The sequence below is a fragment of the Loxodonta africana genome, chromosome 1 (assembly GCF_030014295.1).
Source record: "Loxodonta africana isolate mLoxAfr1 chromosome 1, mLoxAfr1.hap2, whole genome shotgun sequence".
NCBI lineage: Eukaryota > Metazoa > Chordata > Mammalia > Proboscidea > Elephantidae > Loxodonta > Loxodonta africana.
This window is the reverse complement of record NC_087342.1, coordinates 212,063,646-212,089,427: the sequence shown is the minus strand read 5'-3', so window position 1 is coordinate 212,089,427 and position 25,782 is coordinate 212,063,646. Positions and strand designations below refer to the sequence as shown.

General features: G+C 39.9%; 2 protein-coding genes across 6 annotated transcripts in view; one reads left to right on the top strand and one right to left on the bottom strand.

The window, feature by feature from the left end:
* The first annotated feature begins 3,063 nt into the window (after positions 1-3,063).
* FUCA2 (alpha-L-fucosidase 2) lies at positions 3,064-17,969 on the top strand. 3 transcript variants are annotated; one of them, XM_003403983.4, is made up of 7 exons: positions 3,240-3,475; positions 5,474-5,661; positions 10,793-11,132; positions 12,523-12,733; positions 12,961-13,151; positions 16,160-16,268; positions 17,512-17,969. In XM_003403983.4, the coding sequence occupies exons 1-7, from the start codon at positions 3,249-3,251 to the stop codon at positions 17,650-17,652; spliced, it is 1,407 nt and encodes a 468-aa protein (XP_003404031.1). In that variant the 5' UTR covers positions 3,240-3,248; the 3' UTR covers positions 17,653-17,969. The 3 variants fall into 3 exon arrangements, with proteins under 3 accessions (XP_023407951.2, XP_003404031.1, XP_023407996.1); XM_023552228.2 differs by lacking the exon at positions 3,240-3,475 and adding an exon at positions 3,482-4,099; XM_023552183.2 differs by lacking the exon at positions 5,474-5,661 and having other exon boundaries at positions 3,064-3,475.
* A 24-nt stretch (positions 17,970-17,993) lies between these two features.
* PEX3 (peroxisomal biogenesis factor 3) overlaps positions 17,994-25,782 on the bottom strand; it is a 66,676-nt gene continuing 58,887 nt past the window's right edge. For 2 of the 3 annotated variants that reach the window (XM_064291634.1, XM_064291641.1), the window contains exon 11: positions 24,415-25,722. In XM_064291634.1, coding sequence (XP_064147704.1) covers positions 25,521-25,722 — 202 coding nt within the window. In that variant the 3' untranslated portion in view covers positions 24,415-25,520. Of the gene's footprint in view, positions 21,973-23,297; positions 23,395-24,414; positions 25,723-25,782 lie in introns of those variants that run through there. The other variant, XM_003403951.4, reaches the window with a different exon arrangement.

Sequence of the window (25,782 nt, the reverse complement as noted above, 5' to 3'; positions counted from 1 at the left end):
CTTGATGAGAGGACAAGTCTCCATTGCTGAATTGTCACCACTGCCATGTCTGCTGTCCCTTTCACAGTTCACTGTATCATTGGCACTGTGAAAAATGTCTCTTGCATTTATTGTGCAAATATCTGTTTAGATGGGTTTCAAGACATAGTGGCTAAGGGGGCCATCTTTATGTAGAAGTGTACCCTGGGGATTCAGTGGCCACTGAGGTTTTAGATAATTCTGGTTTCAAAGACTAGATAATTCACATTGTCATAATTCCGTCTTAGTTTCCTAGTGCTACTATAACAGAAACACAAGTGGATGGCAATAAAAACCAGAAATTTATTTTCTCACAGTTCAGGAGGCTAGAAGTCCAAATTCAGGACATGGATTGTGTGCGGAGATCTTTCCTGGTCTATTTCAGCTTCTGTTGCCCCAGGAGGTCTTCGGTTCCTCAGGAATTTTCACGTGTTATCTGCCTCCTCAGCTCACCCCCCAGCAACCTCCACCCCCACCCTCCCACTCTCCCTTTGTGCCAGCTTCTGTGTCTAATCTGCTCTTTAAATGACTGAGAAGTGAACAGGGTTAGTACATAACCTACAGTGGTACGGCCTCATTAACATAACAAGTATAGGGATTGGGATTCTAACACAGATTGTTGGGAGACAATTCAATCCACGCCACCTCACTTTATCACAAACTGGGGCTACAGGGTTGCTATGAGTCAGAATCTACTCGAAGGCAACAGGTTTTTTTTTTTTTGTTTAGGGCTCTTGCAATTGGTAGTACTGGCTTGGTAAAGTCCCTGAGTACCTTCACCAAGGGAAAACTGGGGACCCTTATGATGGAGCTGTGGTCCTGGGGAGCCATCAACACTGCTCATTCAAGAGGAAGAATGCCCCTACACCTGCAGTGACAGCCAAGGCACAGATGGGAGAATGACAGCAACAGTTATTTACTGTCATTTCCTTCTTTGTCCATACCAGTTGCCATGGCGTCAATTCCAACTCATGGCCACTCCACCCCACGTGTCAGAGTAGAACTGTGCTCCATAGGGTTTTCAATGGCTGATTTTTCTAAAGTAAATCGCCAGTTCTTTCTTCTAAGGCACCTCTAGATAGACTCGGACTGCCTACGTTTTGGTTAGCAGCTAAGCATGTTAACCATTTGCATCACCCAGGGACTCCTCTTTGTTCACAGCACTCAATAATTAGAACCCCAGTTCACAAAAGAACTTCAAGCAACATGTTTTGAGTGCATCTGCATGCCAGACTCTGTTTCAAATTCAGGCGAGACAGCAATGAAGGTCATTATACTTGCCTTCAAGGAGCCTGGGTGGCTCAGTGGTTAAGCACTTGGCTGCTAATCCAAAGTTCACCCGTTTGAACCCACCAGCATCTTCACAGGATAAATATTTGGCAATCTGCTTCCATAAAGATTGCTGTTGTTGTTAGGTGCCATTAAGCTGGTTCTAACTCATAGCGACCCTATGTACAACAGAACAAAACACTGCCCGGTCCTGTGCCATGCTCACAATCGTTGCTATGTTTGAGCCCATTGTTGCAACCACTGTGTCACTCCATCTCATTGAAGGTCTTTCCCTCTTTCGCTGACACTCTACTTTGCCAAGCATGATGTCCTTCTCCAAGGACTGTTCCTCCTGATAACATGCCCAAAGTGTGTGAGACGAAGTTTTACCATCCTTGCTTCTAAGAAGCATTCTGGCTGTACTTCTTCCAAGACAGACTTGTTCATTCTTCTAGCAGTCAGTGGTACATTCAATATTCTTCGCCAACACCATAATTCAAATACATCAATTCTTCTTCGGTCTTCCTTATTCATTGTCCACCTTTTGTTGCATACGCAGCAATTGAAAATACCATAGTTTGGGTCAGGTGCACCTTAGTCTTCAAGTTGACATCTTTGCATTTTAACACTTTAAAGAAGTCTTTTGCAGCAGATTTGCCCAATGCAATACATCATTTGATTTCTTGACTGCTGCTTCCATGAGGGTTGACTTTGGATCCAAGTAAAATGAAATCCTTGACAACTTCAATCTTTTCTCTGTTTATCATGATGGTGCTTATTGGTCCAGTTGTGAGGATTTTTGTTTTCTGTAAAGATTACAGCCTTGGAAACCCTATGGGGCAGTTCTACTCTGTCCTATAGTGTTGCTATAAGTCAGAACTGACTCACAGCAAGGAGTTTATCCCTGTCCTCAAGAAGCTCTCAGTCTAATGGGGAATCAGGTCTGTATCTACCTAATTATGAGATGATGCAAGAATCTTTATGTTAGTGGTGGAACAGAACACTGGAAGCACACAGGAGGTAGTAAAATATTCTGGGAGGGGAGGGTGGTGGCAGAAAACTTCCCAGAAGAGGTGACATCTAAACTGGCCATGGAAGGATGAAAAGGATTTTGCAGAAGGGATGGGGAGTCTAGCTTCACCCAGAAAGCATTTAAAAAGTGGAAATGGTGAGGTTCTAATGATGCCCCCTGATTAAACATTCCAATTTTCTAGCTTCTTCTCCCAAAGCTTCAGGTTCCATAAACATCACTCTACTGGTTTTGCATGTGTCCAGTCACCTTGTCTCCTGTTAAGTGGTTCAGCATCACATGGGCCTTGTTAGAAATGCAGGTTCTCAGCCCCAAAGCAGACCTTCTGAATCAGAAACTGGGATTTTCACAGGATGCTTACTCAAGGTCCACAGCCGTTTCCAACACCCTCAGAAGCTTTGGGGGCAAATGCAGAGGCTGATAACCATCTGAACTGCATTTAGTGCTGTCTGGGAGGGTTTGGACGACTCCTCCCTGGCCTCTGGGATTGGCCTCTAGGGTGGCTAAGAGTCTGAATCGACTTGAGGGAAGCGGGTTTTTGGGAGTGGGGTTGGGCCCACAAAAGGAACTTGCCATGTAGCCCCCCGGGACAGATCGGTTTCTTTAAGGGCTATGCGAGATCGTGGGGAAGGATACTGGCCACAGTCCCCTGAACCAGTCTTAGTTTCTTTTCCCCAAAGGAAAGTGATTAAGAACATTCGGTGAGAGGCCCCGCGCTGGCCCTGTGGGCATGCCTGACTCCTTCATTACGCAAGCGAACGATGCAGCCCTGTGGGGGCAACTGGGCCCGTTCGGTCTGGACAGCGGCCACTCCCAACCCAAGTACGGGAGAGGGGCCGCCCCAAGAACGGCTGAGTCAGGTGACGCTGCGGAGCAGATTTAAACAGACGTGCGGAAGGAGCCCGCGGGCGGGCGCCGAGCGTGGAGAGCGATGGCCGGCCCGGCAGTCACGCGGCTCCCGGGGCCCGGCCGCCTCGCGCTCCCGCTGCTGCTGCTGCTGCTGCCCGCGCGCCCCGCCGCCGGCGCCCCGCACTACGAGCCCACCTGGGAGTCGCTGGACAGCCGCCCGCTCCCGGCCTGGTTCGACCAAGCCAAGTTCGGCATCTTCATCCACTGGGGCGTGTACTCCGTGCCCAGCTTCGGGAGCGAGTGGTTCTGGTGAGCGCGCTTCCCTCCGGCCGCCCCCTGACCCTGGGCTGTTTTCGCTTCCCTGGCTCCAGCCACCACCCGGCGCGCTGGGTTGGCCTCCTTGTCGGCTCCGCTTCTCGCCGTCCTTAACCTCGTTTTTCGTTTCCGGGTTAAATGTATAGCATATCGCCTATTGTGTTGCTGCCGAAGTAACAAGGAATTTTTCTTCCGTGTGACTGAACGCACTTTCAAACACCGTGGATCTGCCTTCTCAGCGTCTTGATAGGCGCACGTGTCACGTTGTAGTTATCACAGCGTAACATCTGGAGACTAAACCCAAAGAGATTAAGCAGTTTGTGGTGGTGGTGATGTTGTTAGTTGCCATCGAGTTGATTCCTGCTCATAGCGCCCCCACGTGTTACAGAGTAGAACTGCTCCACAGGGTTTTCAAGGCTGTGACCTTTTGGAAGCACATCAGGAGGGCTTTGGTCTCAGGCACCTGGAGGGATTCAAACCGCCAGAGTCACACAATGAGCGATGAAGCCTGGGTCTAGACTCCCCGTCATGGAGACTTGGGCTGAATGTCCTATGCTGTACTGCCTCCCAATTCTTGGTTCTTCTGTTACTAAGTGCGGTTAGAACATAAATTCATGGGTATGTGAGATGCTTGTTATTTTGGACGCTGTCCATCCCACAGCAACTGTTTGTTTTATTGGCTGGTTAATGTTAAAAAGTTACCATATGTGGGCTCTAAGCCAGTTGCTGTGGAATCCATTCGGACTCACGGGGATTCCATGTGTCTCAATAATATGTGTTCAACAGGGTTTTCAATGGCTGATTTTTCAGAAATAGATTGCCAGATTTTCTTTTGCGGCACCTCTGGGTAGACTCTAACAGTCAACTTTTCCCTTAGCAGGCAGCACATTAAGAGTTCGCACCACCCAGGGGACTCCGTGTGGCTCTAAGAACTTAAAAAAAAAAAAAAAACAGTTCCAGAATGGTATCTGAAAAAACAACAGCCCATTGCTGACTCCAAGCAACCCTACAGGACAGAGTAGAACTGCCCCATAGGGTTTCCGCTGGTGAATTCAAACTGCCAACCTTTTGGTTAGCAGCCAAGCTCTTAATTACTGTGCCACCGGGGCTCCAGAATGGCACCTTAAAAAACCCTAATTGTTAATAGACTACCAAATGAACAGTGCTGCACAAAAAAATTCCTCTTCAGATTCTGCCCTGAAAACTGTAAAAACGTTCATGTAATTTCTTACAGCTTTGAACTGTTTTACATACCTTTCCAGATTAATTACTCTTCTCTGCTAGTGAGTAAATAGATTCACGCTGTGTTTTAGGCACGCGGTCTTCCTTTTGAAGCCCTAGTCGCTTATATTACAAAGGACTTACTGTGTAAAGACACATACATTGTTGTTGTTGTTGCTGTCAAGTCGATTCCAACTCATGGTGACCCCATGTGTACACGGTAGCACTGCTCCATAGGGCTTTCAAGGCTGTGACCTTTTGGAAGCAGAATGCCAGGGCTGTCTTGTGAGGCACCTCTGGGTGGTTTCGAACCATGAATCTTTTGGTTAGTAGTCGAGCACTTAACTGTTTGCACCACTATGGGGCTCCTAAAGACATAGACTACCTGTTGGCAATTTGAAAGTGAGGCTTAAGAGAGAATGGGTTGTCTAGAACACTCTAGTTTTTGAGCTGAGTGGATTTCACAAGGAGTTAGATGGAAAGAGGGAGGGAGTTTTGGTTTACCTATGGCTGCTAACCAAAAGGTCGGCAGTGTGAATCCACCAGCCGCTCCTTGGAAACCCTATGGGGCAGTTCTACTCTAGCCTATAGGGTCTCTATGAGTCGGAATCCACTCGACAGCAATGAGTTTGGTTTTGGTTAAGCTCTCTTTAGGGGGAAGTCAAACTAATGGGGAAGTGAGGAAGAGAATCTGGATTGAGTAGGGGGAATTAGCAAAGCGAGCTGGCGCAGTATGTGCTATTGGTGTGCTATTCCGTTTCCCCCCCTTAGGTGGTACTGGCAAGAGAAACAGAGACCAGAGTATGTGAAATTTATGAAACGTAATTACCCTCCTGACTTCAAATATGAAGATTTTGGGCCACAATTTACAGCACAGTTTTTTAATGCCAGCCATTGGGCGGATCTTTTTCAGGCTTCTGGTGCAAAATACATCGTCTTAACTACCAAACATCACGAAGGTAAGTAAGCGCAACATATGCAAACATTGGCCATGGTTATGAAATGTGAACTAGTTCTTTCGGAAGAAAAAACTAAAGCAAGGTCATTTCTGTGAAACCAGATTTTCTGTCTAGAGCATCTGTACACGGCCGCTGATGTTTGCTTATACTTTAGATGACTGCACCTTCCACCCAAACTGAGAGGCATTAGGTTTACAGAAGATCATACCCTCCATGTAATAGAGGAGAAATGGTCACATTTAGTTATGTGTATATTTGACAATATTTCCATGATTGGATTAAAGCTATTTAAAGTGGAAAATGGATAGCAAGTCAAAGTTTATTGTTGAATTTGCACCGTTTGCCTCCTTTTCACTCTACCTCTGTAATGCGTTCTGGGGAGGCCGCATGGGGTTATGATGCGGCAGTCTTGCATTATTATCGCCACACCTGGCTGTGCTTTTGGCCAACTCTTAGTTGGTGGAGGAGTTGCTAGTGATGGAAGGGACACAGATCACCTGGTGGAAAAAGGATTATGGTCTGTAATGGTGCCCAGAAATATCAGAGGTGGTGGAAGAATATCTAAAAGGAAAACAGTGGTGCTAACGGTGCTGCTATAGTAATAGAAGGAAATCCTGGTGGCGTAGTGGTTAAGTGCTACGGCTGCTAACCAAAAGGTCAGCAATTTGAATCCGCCAGGTGCACCTTGGAAACTCTCTGGGCAGTTCTCCTCTGTCCTATAGGGTCGCTATGAGTTGGAGTCAACTAGATGGCAATGGGTATAGTGATAGAATGGATTCTACCCATTACCAGTCCCGTATCTATAAAATCAAAGAAGCAGCCACAAACCGTTATTGTCCCAATCGCATGTTAAATCATTAGATAGCTTCTTTTGCATGACCATCTTTGCCTTGGTATAAGAAGTTCTGCCTCACTGTTCCTCCAGGAGCAGGGACTAGCAGACCAAAACCAAAAATAAAACTGTGATTATCTTCTGAGAATATTTTTGTCTTTGGCTACTTTCTGGTACCCCTATGACTTTTCTTCTATAGGTATTTTTCCTGCCGAGACAGATATTTATAAAATATATTTACTTGTGAACATCTTAGTTTCCTGATGTCTCGGAACTTCCCCAAGCTGTGTGGCACAAAGTCTTACACAGTGAGTTTATTAAAAACAAAACAAAACAAAAAAAGTCTTATAATGTGAGGACGGAAGATTCAGCCAACATTTATAGATTTTCCAGGACCCACATTGTTGGATGTTTTCATTGCTTATAGGGGAAAAAGAAAAAAAAAAAAAAAAAAGGCACCCACTATACCGTAAGGAGGGACGACTACTGTGTGAGCTGTTCATGTGCTCGTGAACATTGAAAGATGGTGACATTGAACTGAAAACCCATGAGGTTTTAGCACTGCCTGATATTAGGGCCCATCAACTTGAAAAATTTTGAATAAGACTTTAGAATAAGATGTTAGATATGCTTTGAAGCTTACCACAAACATCTTTGGAACTGTGTGAAATTTTTCTTAAAATGAGTCTGAAGAGTGAGTCAATCTCAGACTTGTCCTAATTTCCAAGAGTAATGTGTTTCACCAAAAGCACCTTATAAGTACAGCAACAATTTGGGAAGGTACACCTACCTAGGAGATATTGCAGGTTTGGTTCTAGACCATGGTAGTAAAACGAACATGGCAATAAAGCAAGTCACATGAATTTGTTTTGCTTCCCAGTATATATAAAAATCATGTTTACACTATACTGTAGTCTAATAAGTGTGCAATAGCATTGTCTAAAAAAACAATGTACACACCTTAATTAAAAAACACTTTATTGTTGAAAAATGCTATCATCTGAGCCTTTAGCAAATCACAATCTTTTTGCTAGTGGAGGGTCTTGCCTCGATGTTGATGGCTGCTGACTGATCAAGCGGTGGTTGCTGAGGCTGGGGTGGCTGTGGCAATTTCTTCAAAGAAGACAACAGTGAAGTTTGTCCCACTGATTGACTCTTCCTTTTACGAAAGATTTCTCTGTAGGATGTGATGCTGTTTGATAGCATTTTACCTACGGTAGAACTTGTTTCAAAATTGGAGTCAATCCTCTCAAACCCTGCTGGTGCCTTATCAATTAAGTTTATGTAATATTCTAAATCTTTTGTTGTTATTTCAACTGCGTTCATAGCATCGTCACCAGGAGTACATTCCTTCTCAGGAAACCACTTTCTTTGCTCATCCATAAAAAAGCAGCTCCTCATCTGTTCAAGTTTTATCATGAGATTGCAGCAATTCAGTCATGTCTTCAGGCTCCACTTCTAATTTCAGCTATCTTGCTGTTTCTACCACATCTGCAGTTACTTCCTCCACTGAAATCTTGAACCCCTCAAAGTCATCCATGAGGGTTTGAAACAACTTCTTCCAAACTCCTGTTAATGTTAATATTTTGACCTCCTCCTATGAATCATGAATGTTCTTAATGGCATCTAGCATGCTGCATCCTATTCAGGTTTTCAGTTTACTTTGCCCAGATCCATCAGAGGAATCACTATCTGTGGCAGCTATAGCCTTACAAAATGTTTTTCTTAAATAATAAGATTGGAAAGTCAAAATTATTCCTTGATCCACGGGCTGCAGAATGGATATTGTGTTACCAGGCGTGAAAACAACATTAATCTTCTTGTACATCTCCTTCAGGGCTCTTGGCTGATCAGGTGCATTGTCAATGAGCAGTAATACTTTGAAAGGAATTTTTTTTTTTTTTTTTTAAGCAGTAGCGAGACTTAAAATATTCGGTAAACCATGCTGTAAACCGATGTGCTGTCATCCAGGCTTTGGTGTTCCATTTATAGAGCCCAGGCAGAGTAGATATAGCATAATTCTCAAGGGCTCTAGGATTTTCAGAATGGTAAATGAGCATTGGCTTCAGCTTAAAGCCACCAGCTCCATGAGCCCCTAACAAGAGAGTCAGCCTGTCCTTTGGAGCTTTGAAGCCAGGCGTTGACTTCTCCTCTCCAGCCATGAAAGTCCTAGACGGCATCTTCTTCCAATACAAGGCTGTTTTCATCTGCACTGAAAACCTGTTGTTTAGTGCAGCTGCCATCATCAAGTATCTTAGCTAGAGCTTCTGGGTAACTTGCTGCAGCTTCTACAGCAGCACTTGCAGCTTCACCTGGCACTTTTGTTATGGAGACGGCTTCTCTCCTTAAACCTCATGAACCAACCTCTGCTAGCTTCAGACTTTTCTTCTGCAGCTTCCTCACCTCTCTCAGCCTTCACAGAATTGAAGAGAGTTAAGGCCTTGCTCTGGATTAGGCTTTGGCTTGAGGGAATGTTGTGGCTGGCTAGATCTTCTATCCAGACCACTAAAACTTTTTCCATATCAGCAATAAGGGAGGCTCTTTTACTTTCTTATCATTTGTCTACTCACTGGAGTAGCAGTTTTAATTTCCTTCAAGAAATTTTCCTTTGCATTCACAACTTGGCTAACTGTTTGGCCCAAGATGCCTAGTTTTGGCCTATCTCAGCTGTTGACATGCCTTCCACACTAAGTTTAATCATTTCTAGCTTTTGATTTAAAGTGAGAGATGTGCAACTCTTCCTTTCACTTCAACATTTAGGGGCCGTTGTAGGGTTATTAATTGGCCTAATTTCAATGTTGTCATGTCTCAGGGAACAGGGAGACCTGGGGAGAGGGCGAGAGATGGAGGAATGGCCGACTGGTGGAGCAGTCAGAACTGCCGATGAAGTTTGTCGTCTTATATGGGTGCAGTTTGCGGCACCCCAAAACAATTACAATAGTAACATCAGTGATCACTGATTGCAGATCACCATAACCGGTATAATAATAATAATAATGAAAAATTTTGAAATATTGTGAGAATTACCAAAACGTGACACAGAGACGCGAAGCAAGCACATGCTGTTGGAAAGAAGGCGCTGATAGACTTGCTTAATGCAGGGTTGCCACAAACCTTCAATTTTTAAAAAATGCAATATCTGCAAAGCACAATAAAGTGAAATATGCCTGTACTCATGTACAGTAAAATTTTTGAGGCTTTTGTATTATTTCTTAATTAGTTTATATTATCTCTTGTGCTATTTTTATATAGAATGACCAGTAATCTAATTGCAAATTCCTTTTAAAATACAAATTGTTTCAAAGTGCTTGTGTAATGGTACATGTTATTTTTCTCATCCATTTAGGTGCTAGATAATTCAGGTAATTTAAAGATTGACATCCGAGCTTATGGCTTTAGAGTAAGAAGAGAAAGCAAATGGTGGGTATGTTTTAAAGCACAGAGCAGCGAGGAAGTGGCCTCCCCCTTCCTCCTCCTCTCCCCATGGTTAAATGAATAATCAGACTAAAGGAGAATTACTACACATGGTTCATCAGTGTTTTAAGAATCATAATACAATCACATATACAATCCTAAGACTATGGAATATACTTTAATCTTTGGTTTAGAAGACCAATAAGAATCTTGTAGGAGTATACCTCAGGGTCCTCATTATAAATAGTAGTGGTAGTCATTGTTGAGCATGGTAGATGTGGCAGGCATTCCCAGTGGGCCAGCTGTGATCTGTTATTGTCGACTATTTATTTTGTGCTAGACTGCATGCTAGAAGTAGGCTGTAGAAAGAGCAGAGAACATTGCTATCCCTCAAGGAGCTTATACTCTAAGAGGGAAAAAACAGGAGATAGGTCAGATTCTACAGTTTCTATGGCGTACCCTGAAGTTAACTCTAGTTCCACCTTGATTAACTTCTCATTTGTTTCTCTTATAAAAGCAGAATATATACCATGAAAAAAATTGCAATAGAATAGTTATTTGTAGAAGAAGTAATTTATATATCACTTGCCCTGGGTGGCTCGAATGGTTTGCACTTGACTACTAACCCAAAGGTTGGCAGTTCAAACCCACCCAGTGGCACCATGGAAGAAAGGCCTGGCAATCTGCTTTTGTAAAGATTACAGCGAAGAAAACTCTATGGAGCAGCTCTACGCTATAACACGTGGGGTCACTGTAAGTTAGAACTGACTCAACGATGATGGGTTTGGTTTGGTTTTTGTACTATCTGATTTGGCATTTATAAAAATGGAAATTCGCTAAAAGAAAATGGACATGCTTATACAGGTTTTTAATATAATTTTCCAGGCTTCACCTTGTGGGGTTCGCAGTACTCGTGGAACTGGAATGCTGTAGATGAAGGACCAAAGAGGGACATTGTCAAGGAACTTGAGGTAGCCATTAGGAACAGAACTGCCTTGCATTTTGGACTGTACTACTCCCTTTTTGAATGGTTTAACCCGCTGTTCCTTGAGGACCAATTCAGTTCATTCCACAAGCGGCAGTTTCCAGTTTCTAAGATGTTACCTGAGCTCTACGAGTTAGTGAACAACTATCAGCCAGAGCTGCTGTGGGCAGATGGTGATGGCGGGGCACCAGATTCCTACTGGAACAGCACGGGCTTCTTAGCTTGGCTGTATAATGAAAGGTGTGTATGCTGTTAGATTGCTGTCCTTACCCTAAATGATCCTACTACATTTGTAACATTGTCATCTCCTTGCTTGAAGTATTTCCGTCCAGGCTCATTTGTGGTACAGGTGGGGAAATCTTTATAAATAATGCCTATAACATATATCAATGCTTATGCAAAATAATCAAGAGTAAAGGAATCAGGAGTCAAATACAATATAATAACCAAATTTTGAAATCAGACTAACAATCACAGGATCAGAGACTTTGAAGATAGTAATTTTGTAGTTCCTCTCTTCATCTCCCATTCTGCTCCTCTACTGCCCCTATTCTGGGACAGCATGTTATCCCTCACTGTCTTTTGATGATGTGCTTTTCAATTCCTCTAATTGCTTCTGTTATCTACTCACCTATTGATAACCTTTGCTGCCCAGTCAGTGTTGCCCTTGTCTGTCTTCTCTTTTTCTTCATCATCAACGCTCTCACCACTTCTTGTTCCTTCCTATGGCTTTCTAGCATGTTCAAGGCTGCCCCATTAGAACAGGGAGTTCTGACTGAGCTCCTTCCTTAGGCTTAAACTATAGGGACCATAAACTGTATAAGCCAAACTTATATTTGTAATTAAAAAGTACTTGGTATTGTGCTATGAAGTCAGGGAGTGGTCTACTTATGCTCCATGGGTCCACAAAGGGAACATACACAAATATTCTGGTGAGGTCTTGATTCTTACAGCAGCAGTTTCTCCAGGTACTCCATTCAAGGGAAAGGACTGGGGGCCATCCACTTTAATTTGAGAATCAAACTGTCCCATCACCACCTGCCATGATAAATAGTATTGTTAGGGTATTTCATGCCACAGTGAATTACATAATGGGAGCAGTTGATTTTTCAATATTAGGCACAATTGTAAGAGAAACAGAAAGGCTAGAATATAATGTATGAGATTATTCAGTCATTGGAGAGAAGAATGTCTTGTGTAAATTCAATATTGGCTACCACTCACGTTATTGTTGTTAGGTGCCGTCGAGTCAGTTCTGACTCATAGTGACCCTGTGCACAGCAGAACGAAACACTGCCCGGTCCTGCACCATCCCCACAATCATTGTTATGCCTGAGCCTATTGTTGCAGCCATTGTGTCAATCCATCTCACGTTATAGGGGGGAAAAGCTTCAAATAAGTATAATACTCTTCAAAGTGCTATATACGCTGGGAGCTATAAAGTGGCAGAGTCATGACTCCAAACAATCTAGGTCCATTTGATTTCAAAACCATGGACTTTCCACTACATTGACATGCTATGGTCATTTTTCAGGAATGAATTGCAGTTAGACCTCTTTTCAGTGACATTTCTTTTTATATTAAATAAACGATGCTTTTTTGTATTAAAAAATTGTACTTTTCATTTCAGCCCAGTTCGGGACATAGTAGTCACCAATGATCGCTGGGGAGCCGGGACCATCTGTAAGCATGGTGGCTACTATACCTGCCAAGATCGTTATCACCCAGGGCATATTATGCCACATAAATGGGAAAACTGTATGACAATAGACAAGGTTTCTTGGGGATATAGGAGGAACGCTGGAATCTGTGACTATTTTACAATTGAAGAATTGGTGAAGGTACAGTAAAATGTCTGAGGACTATTAACGTAATATTGTTAGTAGTGTGGGTGTGTGGGAATTATTTCTTACAATCTGTATAGCTCAATGGCCTATAAACACTGGGCATTATTCTTTCCTCTTTGTTGTCCTAGATAGTGACTACCATACATGTGTAAATATATAACTGCAATAGATTAATGCAACATTTTGTCTATCTAAAAGCTTTATTTACTCTTAATTTTTAGCAACTTGTAGAAACAGTTTCATGTGGAGGAAACCTTTTGATGAATATTGGGCCCACACGAGATGGCATAATTTCTCCAATTTTTGAGGAGAGATTAAGGCAAATGGGGACCTGGCTAAGTGTCAACGGAGAAGCCATTTATGGAACGCACACTTGGAGATCCCCAAATGACACTGTCACCCCAGATGTGTGGTAAGTCATTCTTGAAACCAGTACTATTTGACAGAGAAGGATATTCAAAATTTCTCAGAGATATAAAGAGAAGGATAAAAAGGGAATTTGGATGAGTACCTACCTATACAAAGTGCTTTCCGAACTTTACTTACTCTAATATAAAAGAAAGGTAGAAATCAGCATGTTTTTGAGTGCTTATTGTTTATCATCTCTAGACACCTCCTGTTGTGTTCTGTCAAGTTGATTCTGACTCATAGCAACCCTGTAGGACAGAGTAGAACTGCCTAATAGGGTTTCTTAGACTGTAATCTTTATGGGAACCAGGTCTTTTCTCCTGAAGAGCCGCTGCGGGGTTCGAACACTGACCTTTCTTCATTAAGCATTACACCACCAGGGTTCCTGGACACCTCCTAGAGGTGGACAAGTTCTAGTTAAAAGTAGTCAGCTCTTAACAAAATTGTACACCATAAAGATAAATGAAAATGTTGATGGTAAATCTGAAACAGAGACTTTAGTTTAATCAGTTAAGTAAATTCTATCATTGCGGTTGTTACCTGGCATCACATTAGCAAGCAAATGGGTACCCAAGGGCAGAAAAAAATATCAGATTAAAAAGAAACCAAAGTAATACCATTATTGTAATTGATTTAAAAAAAACAAAAAAAAACTTGTTACTAGTTCATACTATTCTAACAATATCTAAACCACACTTTGCTTCGAAGTCTCCTTAGCCAAATACCCAAGTTCATCATTTACAAGTTCTACTTCCCATCCAACAACAAAACACAATTGAGCCCAACTTTCTTCCACTTTGTTACGAAGATAACCTTTCGTCCAGTTTCCAATAACATGCTTTTCATTTCCATCTGAGACCTCACCGGAAGCACCTTTAATGTTCATATTTCTAGCAACACTCTGTTCATGATTATATATGTATTCTCTAAGACACAGAAGCTTTCTTTACAGTTCTCCTCACTTTTCTGAGCTCAACAGAGTCACCTTTAATGCCCATATATATTTCTATCAACAGTCTTTTCAAGGCCAAACCAAAAACCAAACCCAGTGCTGTCAAGTCGATTCCGACTCATAGTGACCCTATAGGACAGAGTAGAACTGCCCCATAGAGCTTCCAAGGAACACCTGGCAGGTTTAAACTGCCGACCCTTTGGCTAGCAGCCGTAGCACTTAACCACTACGCCACCAGGGTTTCCCCTTTCAAGGCAGTTGAGGTTTTTTTAGAATGCGTCTCAAAATGCTTCCAGCCTCTACCTGTTACCCAATTCCAAAATACCTTCACAGTCTTAAGTATTTGTTACAGCAGCCCTACTCCTAATACCAAAATCTGTATTAGTTTCCTAGGACTGCCATAATGAATTACCACAAACCAGGTGACTTAAAACATTTATTCTCTCACAGTTCTGGAGGCTAGAAGTCTGAAATCAGGGTGTTGGCAGGGCCAGGCTCTTTCTGAAGGCTATAGTGCAAGACACTTCCTTGTCTCTTCCAGCTCCTGGCGGTTGCCAGCCATCCTTGCCATTCCTTGGTTTGTGGCAGCATTACTCCAATCTCTGCCTACATTTTCACATGGCTGTCTTCCCTCTGTGTCTTTCCGTGTGTTTTCTCTTCTTATATTCTGAGGTTCTGAGTGGACATGAATTTTGGGGGGGACATTATTCAACCCAGCACATCCACTCTGGTCAGGCTTCTGTCCCCACATTCCGCAAAATTGCTGTTATCAAGTTAGCAATTACCTCTACCTTGCCAAGTCCATCCATGGTCAGTTCTCAGGCTTCACTTTCTGATCTTATCAGCAGGACTTGTCTCAGTTGATTACTCTCTGATGGGTTTCACTGAACGTCTTGACTGCTCCTTCTTAGTCTCCTTTGCTGATTCTACTTCATATTCCCAACCTCTAAATCTTGAAGTGCCCAGGGCTTAGTCCTTGGACTCCTGGTCTTCTCTATTTATCTTAATTCTCTACATGATGTCATCAAGTTTCCTGGCTTTAAATACAATACTGATGACCTCTACATGTATGTTTTCAGACTCATATGTTTAACTTTCTACTCAACGTCTCCTCTTGAATGTATAACCTGTTATATCCAAAACTGAAATCCTGGTTTTTTATTTTATTTTTTTGGCCCTAAACTACCTTTATCCAGTCTTCCTCATCTCAGTTATGTGCAGTTGCATCCTTTTAGTCCTTTGTAAAGGCATAAAACCTTGGTCCCTAACTTCCCATTCTTTCCCACAGCCAATCCACCAACAAATACCATCACCTTTATCTTTTAAATATATCTAGGCTTTGACCTCATATTACCTTTCAGTGTCAACCCTTATTCTTTTGTTTCCATTATCTCTCCTGGATTATTTCAGTGGCCTCTGACTGGCCTCTATTTCCACTCTTGCCTCTTTAGATTTTCCTCCCCAAAGCAGCCAGAGTAATCTTTTAAATAAGTCAGATTATGTCGCTCCCGTGCTCAAAGTCCTCCAGTGTCTTCCAAGCTCAGAGAAACAGCCATGTCTTACAGAGGCTTATTTGTGGTTATTTAATGTCTGTCTTCTCCACTTTCGTCTAAGCTTCAGGAGAAGAAGAGCTCTGTGTGTTTTGTTTCCTGTCATATTCCTCACCCTGAGCACAGTATCTGGCACAGCATTGACATATACGTATCTATTCAATGCATGGCTACAAAGATTTGAATAATATGCAGGGGGAAAGCCATCTAGCTCTTGGACCTAGTTCCTTGATCCGCTCCGCTCCACCTCCCTATTTCCAGGTGCAGGAGAACAGGTTGATGAAAACCTCTTTTCTCTTCTAAAAACTTCCTCTTAATATCAGGGAAATGGAGAAGGGAGATGTTTTTTCGGCCATCACAGGACTATTTTTGCTTCCATTCTTTTAATGAAGACACTGGTAAATAATTTCTCTCTGTAAAATAATTCCGGATCTGACCCATAAATAATGAGAAACACGGGGTGTATCTTTGTTATTATAATTTGTTGTTGTTGTTGTTTATTTTAACCAGGTACACATTCAAACCTAAAGAAAATTTGGTCTATGCCATTTTTCTTAAATGGCCCACATCAGGATATCTGTTTCTTGGCGAACCCAAAGCTATTTGGAGTTCAACAATGGTAAGAAGAAATCTTGTAATCTTTATTGTTTTTAAATTGCTGCCTAGGGTATCCTATGAAAACATAACTCTTTTTAACTTTAAAACAAGCTTCATCAATGGCAATATTTGGCCAAAACCTTTTAAATTTTTATTCTTTCATTTCCAGAAAACCAAACTTGAGAAAAGAGCTACATTATCTCCATGCATATCAATGCAAAGTAGATATTACTCTTCATAGTATTTTTGTGTTTTTCAAGTGGAGCTGCATGCATCCATAATGATTCTTTCTGTAAAACTGGAAGTCAGATGCTTCCCCTGATACCCTACCCCAGAACACACTTGAATAAAAGATACTGGGGCCCTACTTTTCAAATTTACAAAAAACTTTAGCGAAAGTTTAAGATTAATCTATCTAACAGTTGTAATCACCAGGCCTGGCACTGGGGTCATTTTGATACATTTTGTAGCATATTATTATTATTAAGAAATTGATGACCTCATCGGAGGTGAATTGTCTATATGCAACACTTTTCCATATTTATGCCTAACCCTTGTGGTTGGTCAGGTAGAAAGAAGATGGAACTCAAATCTTGTATTTAGTTACAGCTTAGTAGCCTGGATATGACTCTGATTATCTTTTTATCTGAGTTCTTGTTGGTACCAGTTAAATCTGTCATTTCAAAGTTCACGGATTCTGTTTCGTTTTTGTATTGCTCCACCTGATAAGCAAAATTTTCTGGTTTAAAATAACCCCAGGACATATGTAAAACTACTTACTTGAATTCACTTAGTATAAACTAAGACTAAGGGTATATAACAACCAGAGTAATAACTAGTAAAACTTATGTATTGTTGACTAGTGGAGATTACTAGGGAATCTGGGGAGGAACAGTGGCCGGATGTGGGAAGGCAGCCTTTCTCCAAACATTCTGTGTATGAAGCGGGCAGACCCTAGTTGGGCAGACGGGTTCCAGAGCTAGTTTTCTATTTCCAGTCCTCTATTCAGCATTCCTGCCGCTCTGACATTGCATTCAGCCTCTAGAATTCTTCTTCCCCAACTACCGTGCACTTGAGAGTAACATAGGAGCAAGACATACGTATGTATTCAGTTGAATCGAGTTAAAAATGTAAAAAACGTAGAAGGTAACAAATGAATTCCCTATATTTAATGCTTTTATAAAAATGCTATCCACTCCGTCCCAAGGAAAAGTGGATGAAAGTGATGCATTGGGTGACATTAGTGTGTGTATTTTTGATTTCAGGTAAAACTACTGGGACACGGACAGCCACTTAACTGGACTTCCTTGGAACCAAGTGGCATTGTGGTAAAACTGCCACAGCTAACCATTAGTCAGCTTCCCTGTCAATGGGGCTGGACTCTGTCACTGACTAATGTGATCTGATGTGCACCAGAACGACCCATGCTGCATGCATGTCTAAGACTAGACAACGACAGGTTTCTATGACTGTCGCGTATGGAGCAAACAAATGTAAAATTGGTCAAGAATCATCAAGTAATTATTTAGGCAATTCAACCCTCTTTTCCCGTTTCTCCCTAAATTCTTCTCCAAATTGCCCATGTAACTGTTTTAACTCTGCATTGCATTTTGCCATTAAAGTCTTTCCGTAATGAATTTGTTTCTCTGTGGGATTCAGAGGTGGAAATGTTTTTAGAGTAGCTAGAAATTAATGGTGTATAATAAATTTGGCCTAATATGTATTTCCAATGGTTCTGGTAATTGTCTTTTTGTTAAAAAAAAAAAAAAAAAAAAAATTTCTTTTGGTTATAAAACCGATTATGTTCACTGTAAAAATTTTGGAACATATAGAAATGCTGCAAGAACAGAGCAACTTCTGGTAAACGCACCACCTGGATAACTACTGTTAATATTTTAATACATACTCTTACAGTTTTTTCTTGGTGGAGGGAAGGGATTGAAGGTGTAGGTCTATTTTTGTAGATGGGCTCATTTGAAGTTCAACTGAAATTTATAAATTTGCTTATATTTGCTTTTGATCAAACTGAAGTTGAAAACCTAGTGGAAAAATTAGGAAGTCTATTCCGATAAGCAAAAGTGATACTAATTTTGTTATAAATTTAAAGAAAATCGATTAAAGCATTCACTCCCCCAACAAAAGGTGATCAGTCTGGCTTTATCCTTAGTATTTGAAGTGCTACAGGCTCCTTTTGGTCACATTAACCAAATGCAGACAAAAATTTCTGTTCTCCCAAATGCTTCAAGTAGAGTGTAAAATAAAACAGTTCATTATATTTATGTCCTAAAATCATGCTAAAATTTAAAAATTAAAAAAAAAACCTACTCATTCTTGAAGTTTCTACAACTATCAGATTTCTGAAACTATGCCAGAGTATTTACATGGATATTTTAATAGTCCTAAATCCCAATTAACATTTTATTAGAGGTCCAATGTGCGTGTATTTACATAATTCTAAAAACTAGACGAAGAAAAAACAAAAAAGGAGACAAAACAAATAGCATTACAGGAATCTCAACACAAAAGTAGCATCTTTTTGTTTGAAGACAGTATTTTCTAGACTAAAATCTGTCAATTGCCGAAATTCCTACCCTACCTTTACCTTTTCGAATTGAGAATAAAGGGGCAAAATGGAAATATTTAGGTAAAGTATATTTAGATACAGGGTTTAGTTAATGAGTAGCTATTACTAAATGACAAACAGGTACACCTCAGCATCCAGAGGAACAGAATACTTAGCCCAAACCAGACACTGTATATGAAAACCTCAAGTGTGAGACTAAATTTATTTAAGGTACATCTGTGCTTAAGTGTGAAATGTACTACACCTGTGTCTCATAACAAGGATTTTAAAACACTTCATCAAATTCTTAGAATTATCTGGGTATGGAGGACGTTTTTATTGTTAGGTGCCACTGAGTTGGCTCCAACTCGTAATGATTGTATGCACAACAGAAATACTGCCTGGTTCTGCGCCATCCTCACAATCACTGCTGTGCTTGAGCCCATCCTTGCAGCCACTGTGTCAATCCAATGGAGGATAATTAAAAATTAGACATCTTATTACTTAATTTAAGCCAATAGATTTATCTCCCCAACGAGTTAATAATAGGAATAGCCGTGTTTGAATTTCAGTAACTTGATTTGCATTTAGAGAAATATGCAAGATAAACCAAACTATATAGCTAGACTGAATAATCTAGATATTGATTTTATCATTTTAAATACGGACATCAGTTTAATAAGATTCCATCTCATCTTCTTACGAGTGCCATATCGAAGCAACACAATTGCTCTATAAGGTCAGACTATTCAGATAAATATGAAGTAGACAACAGAAAGCATGGCAGATGTTTTGCCTTCTGTTCGTCTTGTTTTTATGAGTAAAAGGTTTAGTTAGATCAAAATCTTCCTGCCTAACTTCCAAACAAATGCTCGTATCAAATTTAAATGCATGCGTTTTATACACACACAGTAGTAAACACACTTATAAAAGTTTGAAAATTAGGAGCTGTTTCAACTAATCTCCATTTAACCAATTTACTACATTAGGAGATGTTCCCTTGCCCTTGGGAAAGCTTACTGATTGATGCCTGGGGCAGCTGCAGGCTTTCCGTTAGACGGGTACACCCTCCACGTGGATTCCCACCCGCTGCACTGTACAGTTACCAAGAGTCAGTTGACTTTGTGACCAAACTGATTATGGCAGTTGGACTTATCATGATTAGATAAGCTGATGACTGAGTTTCTGTGAAAGCCAAGTTGAATGATTTAGAAAAACTAGACGAAAGTGTGATACCTTTTATTTTTTTAAGCTATTAAGTATAAGCAAAACAGTTCTAACAGTATGGGGGAGAATACAGTAAAAATTATAGAATTCTGCACCCTGGCTCACAACCATGTAATGGATGTGATTTGTACAAGACAACTAGAAAACACTTAGAACGTGACCCGTACTCCACAGGCAGGAAAGGCCCAGGTCCAACATTAAATAACTGGCCAACAAGCCAATATTTATATTTTAGTTCAAATGTCTAAGGATATATGTGTTATATTTTTATGACACTCTCCTTTAGCTCACTTTTTGAATTAACCAAAAAGCTAAGGGTCCCAAACAAGGGGGCTCCTATTGCACTGTTAGAAGGCAAATCTGTAATGTCTAAGGCCGATGAATTACTAATGCACGAGCTTTTAACCCTGCCATCTCTTCAACTGCCACAACTCTCCAGAGGCAGATGATTCAGGTGGTACCTTCCATTTGATCATCTTTCTAGCCTTCCACAGTCATTTCAGTTCTGTCTCAAATCTTCCCTGGGTTAAATTCTGGGCTCCTACTGCCAGAAGAAACGCACGCCTGATTACACAAGCAGTTACTAATTTTCCAAAATGTAATTTTTCTTTTACCCTATTAGAAATGATAACATCATTATATTCTGTCAAATTCTGAAATAAGTATTTGCCCTCCTCTGCACCTTTACACACACCTGTTTTTAACATTCTAGATACAGACTCCCTGCAGTCTGCCTTGGGCCTGGCCTGGCCTTTGCAGAGACTTCACAGTTCATTTTCTACCTTCTACTGTTCAGCTATAATGTTATGTTAGCTCAATTACAGAAAATATATCTAATAATCTGATGATACATAACAATTCATTTATTTCTGCCCTAATTGTAATTACTGTTATAAACTTCTTAGAAAAATGTAATTATTTTTTTGGAAGGTAATGTTATTTTTTTCTAAACAAACAAGTTAACAGAAAGTAACAATTACCAGTTAAAACGAAACTTGAACACTAGGCAATTCTCTCTTCCAAAACAACAGCAAAAATGCTATGGGACAAATAATGGTTGAAAAGTATTAACTCAACAGAAACATATTTTACTAAAATATTTTATTGCAATAAGATATTTACTGTACTCAAAATTACTACAAAGTAAACTACTAAAATTATTTACATACAAATGAATGAAACTATGTACTTAATAATAGTGGTGAGTAAACAGCATCAACACAATTTTAGCCTCTAAATCAATATGTAATTTTCTAACATTTGTTAACAATAGCAAAGGAAAAAAAAAAAAAAAAGCTGATCATGGTTGTTAAAATTCGCTGATTACTATAAAAAGAAAAGTCCTCCATCAAGACATACTTGAGACAAATAATTTCTTCCCCTGAAAAGTAACTGGAGAAGAGTCTGACTCACTCCTGTTTACCACAGTCTAATAAAATTTTACAGTTAATTAAATAGCATATTCCCCAACCTTCAGACATCGTAGGCCCATTTCCCAGACAGATTTTTCCTCAGTATTAATGTCAAAGTATATGACATTTTATAGTAAATAAAAAAGTATATACACTTGATTTTAGTCAGTTTGGAAGTAATATTCGTGGTATAACAAACTATTACCAATCTGATATTTGCGTTGTGTGTATACCAGATATGCCCACAAAAACTGGTCTCTTGATGATTTAAAAAAAATATATAAAGATGCCAAATAAATCTATTTCATTATGAAATGAAGACTTTAAGAATACATTTTTTATTAGGCATTTCAGTTACAAACTGTTACTCTGTAGATGATTTATTCAGTGTATTTTTTAAAAAGTAAATGAATGTCACGTAGTTTTTCTTGAAGGAAAAATTATTTCTCCAGTTGTTGAGGGGTACTAAAAGCTTCATACACATTAGCAGCAAAATCCTTCACTTGTTCCATCATCAACAGGTCCTAGCAAAGAAAAGAATATATTATAGTTTATAAAAAGTACAGATAAATTGAATTCATGTCTGCAATCAAGCAATGAATTTAGCTCCAAGTTTTGCGGAAGTTTATGAAAGGCAAAAAGTGCATCATTTAATGAGAGAAATATTTTTTATTTTGATAAATTCTAGGAGATATTTATTGTCCAGGTTCTTATATTAGGAACGGTAGATATCGTAAGTATTCAGGTGTGACTTTAAGAAGAAAATCAAAGTCTACAAAAGCATTTGCTGAATAAATAATTAAAATACCTCAGGTACAAGACCAAAAGTACTTTTGCTGGAAGCTGACATAATGTGGTCGAGGTGTATTATTCTCTAAACGATCTGACACATAAACCAAAAAAAACGTTGCCGTCGAGTCGATTCCGACTCATAGTGACCCTATAGGGCAGAGTAGAACTGCCCCATAGAGTTTCCAAGGAACGCCTGGTGGATTCGAACTGCTCACCTCTTGGTTAGCAGCTGTAGCTCTTCACCACTACACCACCATATATGTATATGTAATATGAGCATGTATATACATACATGTACAAACAACACACAAAGTACACTTTCCAGCAAGGGTTCTTAATCCCCAAGATGGCTGTGAACGTAAAGATAAGGAAAAATGTTACATCTTTATTTTCACTAACCTCTAACTGAAATCTAGCATCTCCTTTAATTATGAATGTAAGTAGCATTAGCAGAATTTGTGACTTTATCATCAATAGAAATCATTTTCACTTGAAAATGGTATATAAAATTCTTGTTAAAATCAAATTTATGATATAGCAATATTGCATCTTTATTCATACATTAACAAGATGAATGGCAGTTCTAATAACTTCCACAACTGTCATGTGGTATGAAAATGTCTGTTAGCATATTACTGACGTGCCATTAATGGTATATATTTTATTAATTACTAAATGCTTTATTTCTCCACTTTTTTGGTTTTCCTCAGAACTTGAGGAACTGGATTATTGACCTGTTTCAAAGCACAAACTTCTTATTAGCACGGTTTACTGTAAAACCTTAATGCTACCTACATTCAACTGACTGCTAGAATGTATCTGGACTCAGATGCTGTCTTACAGGTGCTGGGCTATAACATGGGGGAAGGTACTCGCAACCTCATCAATTTGCCATGATACATTATTACTCTCAGGGGGCATTCTACCACCTCTCCATGACATTCCTTTTTTTTTTTTTTTTTTTAATAGAACAAATAACACAGGACAGAAATGTAATTTTATTTTGGACAAACATGGATACAACCAAAAATACAATACCCCCAGGCTTTCTTCTTACCTGAACAAAATGACTAGGTGTTTCACTGCACACTGAATGGATCTGGCCATTTATTATTGGGATTATCTTAGCTAAAGGCAAGCTGACACTGGAAAGACTAGAAAATCATCACAGTAATAATTATTTTCTGAAATTACCTTATAGAAATTTAACATTTTAATTATAAAAGTTACACACAATCATTATGCACAGATATGTACTAAAGAGAAAATAAAACTCACACATAATTCTATCACCTATAAATAACACCTATAATTAACATCATGGTTAATCGTCTCTGTAATTACACACACACACACATGCGTCACTGTTGTGCACCACTGAGTCGATTCAGACTCAAAGTGACCCTGTATGACAGATAAGAGCTGCCCCATAGGGGTTCCTAGGCTGTAATCTTTATGGGAACAAATTGTCAGGTCTTTTCTTCCCTGGAGCCACTAGTAGGTTCGAACTGCCGACCTTTCGGTTAGCAGCTGAGTGCTTAACCATTGTGCCACCAGGGCTCCTGAGATGCATACTATATATACATAATATATATACTTTTTGGAAACCCTGGTGGCGTAGTGGTTAAGAGCTACGGCTGCTAACCAAAAGGTTGGCAGTTCAAATCCACCAGGCCCTCCTTGGAAACCCTGTGGGGCAATTCTACTCTGTCCTATAGGGTCGCTGTGAGTTGGAATCTACTCAATGGCAATGGGTTTTTTTTTTTTTTTTGGATATGCTTTTTGCTGTAACTTCTAAACGAAATACTACTGGTTTCCCCTTAAGTACACTGTTTTGCGTTTTTACTAATATGAGCATTTTCCCATCTTATTAAAAATTCTACTAAAGTTTTTTTTTTCCAATTATTTTCATGGTTATATAGTAATCCACCTTCTAGCTGTGACTATAAATCATCAGCTCCCCAGGGTTGGATTTTTTTTGCCTTATTTCCTGCAGTACTAGTAACTCTTTTATGTAGATAGACATGGAATTACTGGGTCAAACGGAGTATCACCCCACGTTCTCTGCTTCTCCAGCAGCGAGTGGTACCTGCTCCATCATGCCTTCTTACTGCGCTGAGCATTATCTTTTCCTTAAATCCTTTTAAGTCTGAGAGGTGAAAGTGGTATCTCAGAGTTTTAGTCTGTATTTCTCTACCAGCAAAGTTTTCTGTTTTTTTTTTTTTCTCTGCTCCAGTGAACTGTACTATTACCTATTAAGCTGTATAAGCTAGAAACCTGCCCTCCTTCTCCCGCCTGTAACAACTCCCTCCATGAATTCTAAATATTTCTTAAACATGCCTACTTCACCCCATCACCAAATCTAGTCCAAGCTAACCATTTTCTCTTGCCTGGACTACAGCAATGGCCTTCTAACTTGCAAGTGTTCAAAAATATTTGTTGGATGAATGTATAAGTAAATATGTGTGTGATTGTGTGTGATATATAACTGTTAAATAACACAACTAATTTGTGTGTGGGTAGCACTCTCAGTCTTATTAAAAAATCAGACATTTAACTTGGAATTACATTAGTAATATCCTTTAAGAAACATGAAAAATGGTAACTTTATAGCATTTTTCAAAATGTCATTATTTTATTTGTTTACTTGTTTGCTGTCTCTCTAGGCCTCTATTACAGAAGATCATGAAGTAAGGTATCATGTCTTACTTACTGTATTATTCCAGCACCTCCTAGAATGCCAGGTGCATAGTGAGTGTTCAGTACATACTTGTTGAATCAATTAATAAAAGCCTTCATTCATCTATTCCTATGTCCCACCCCATCCCTGTTTCCCCAATTCTTTCTCCATAAAACATCAGGGTGATTCTACATTAATCCCATCATGTCGCTCTCCTACTCAAAACCCTTCTGTGGTTCCCCTCTGTCTTCAGCATGATAACCACAATTTGTAACTTGTCAAGTTCTCTAGCTTTATCTCACACTTTTTCCTTGGTTCCTTCTATTCTGTCACTACACCATTCTTCCAGTCTGCAAAGGCTTTGCCCATGCTGTGATTTCTGCCCAGAATGTCAACTGCCTCACTCTATTTCAAGGCCTCATCTAATAGGTTTTTTTTTTTTCCCATCTAATAGCTAACCATTGTTTAGTTCTCAGTTCAAGTGTCATTTCCTCAGAGAAACTTTGCTTGACTTTCCACATTTGTTCAAATTCTCCCATTATATGTTAAATGTTCTTTTCCTTTCTAAAACTCATCATAAGAAACTTGTTGCCATCAAGTCTATTCTGACTCACGTTTACTGTCTATTTTCCCTACTAGACTGTAAGATCCATGAGGACAGAGGCCTAGTATACGGCCTGATACACAGCAGGTGTTTAATAAATAGATGTTAGATAAGAAAACGAACTGGCCATTTTTATCTTCTCTTTTGTGGATCATCTGCTTGTGTCTTCGGCCATTTATTTCTTCGGGTATTTCATTCCTTGATTGATGTGCAAATTTTTAGATATATAATCTCTTTGTAGGACATATATATTGTAAA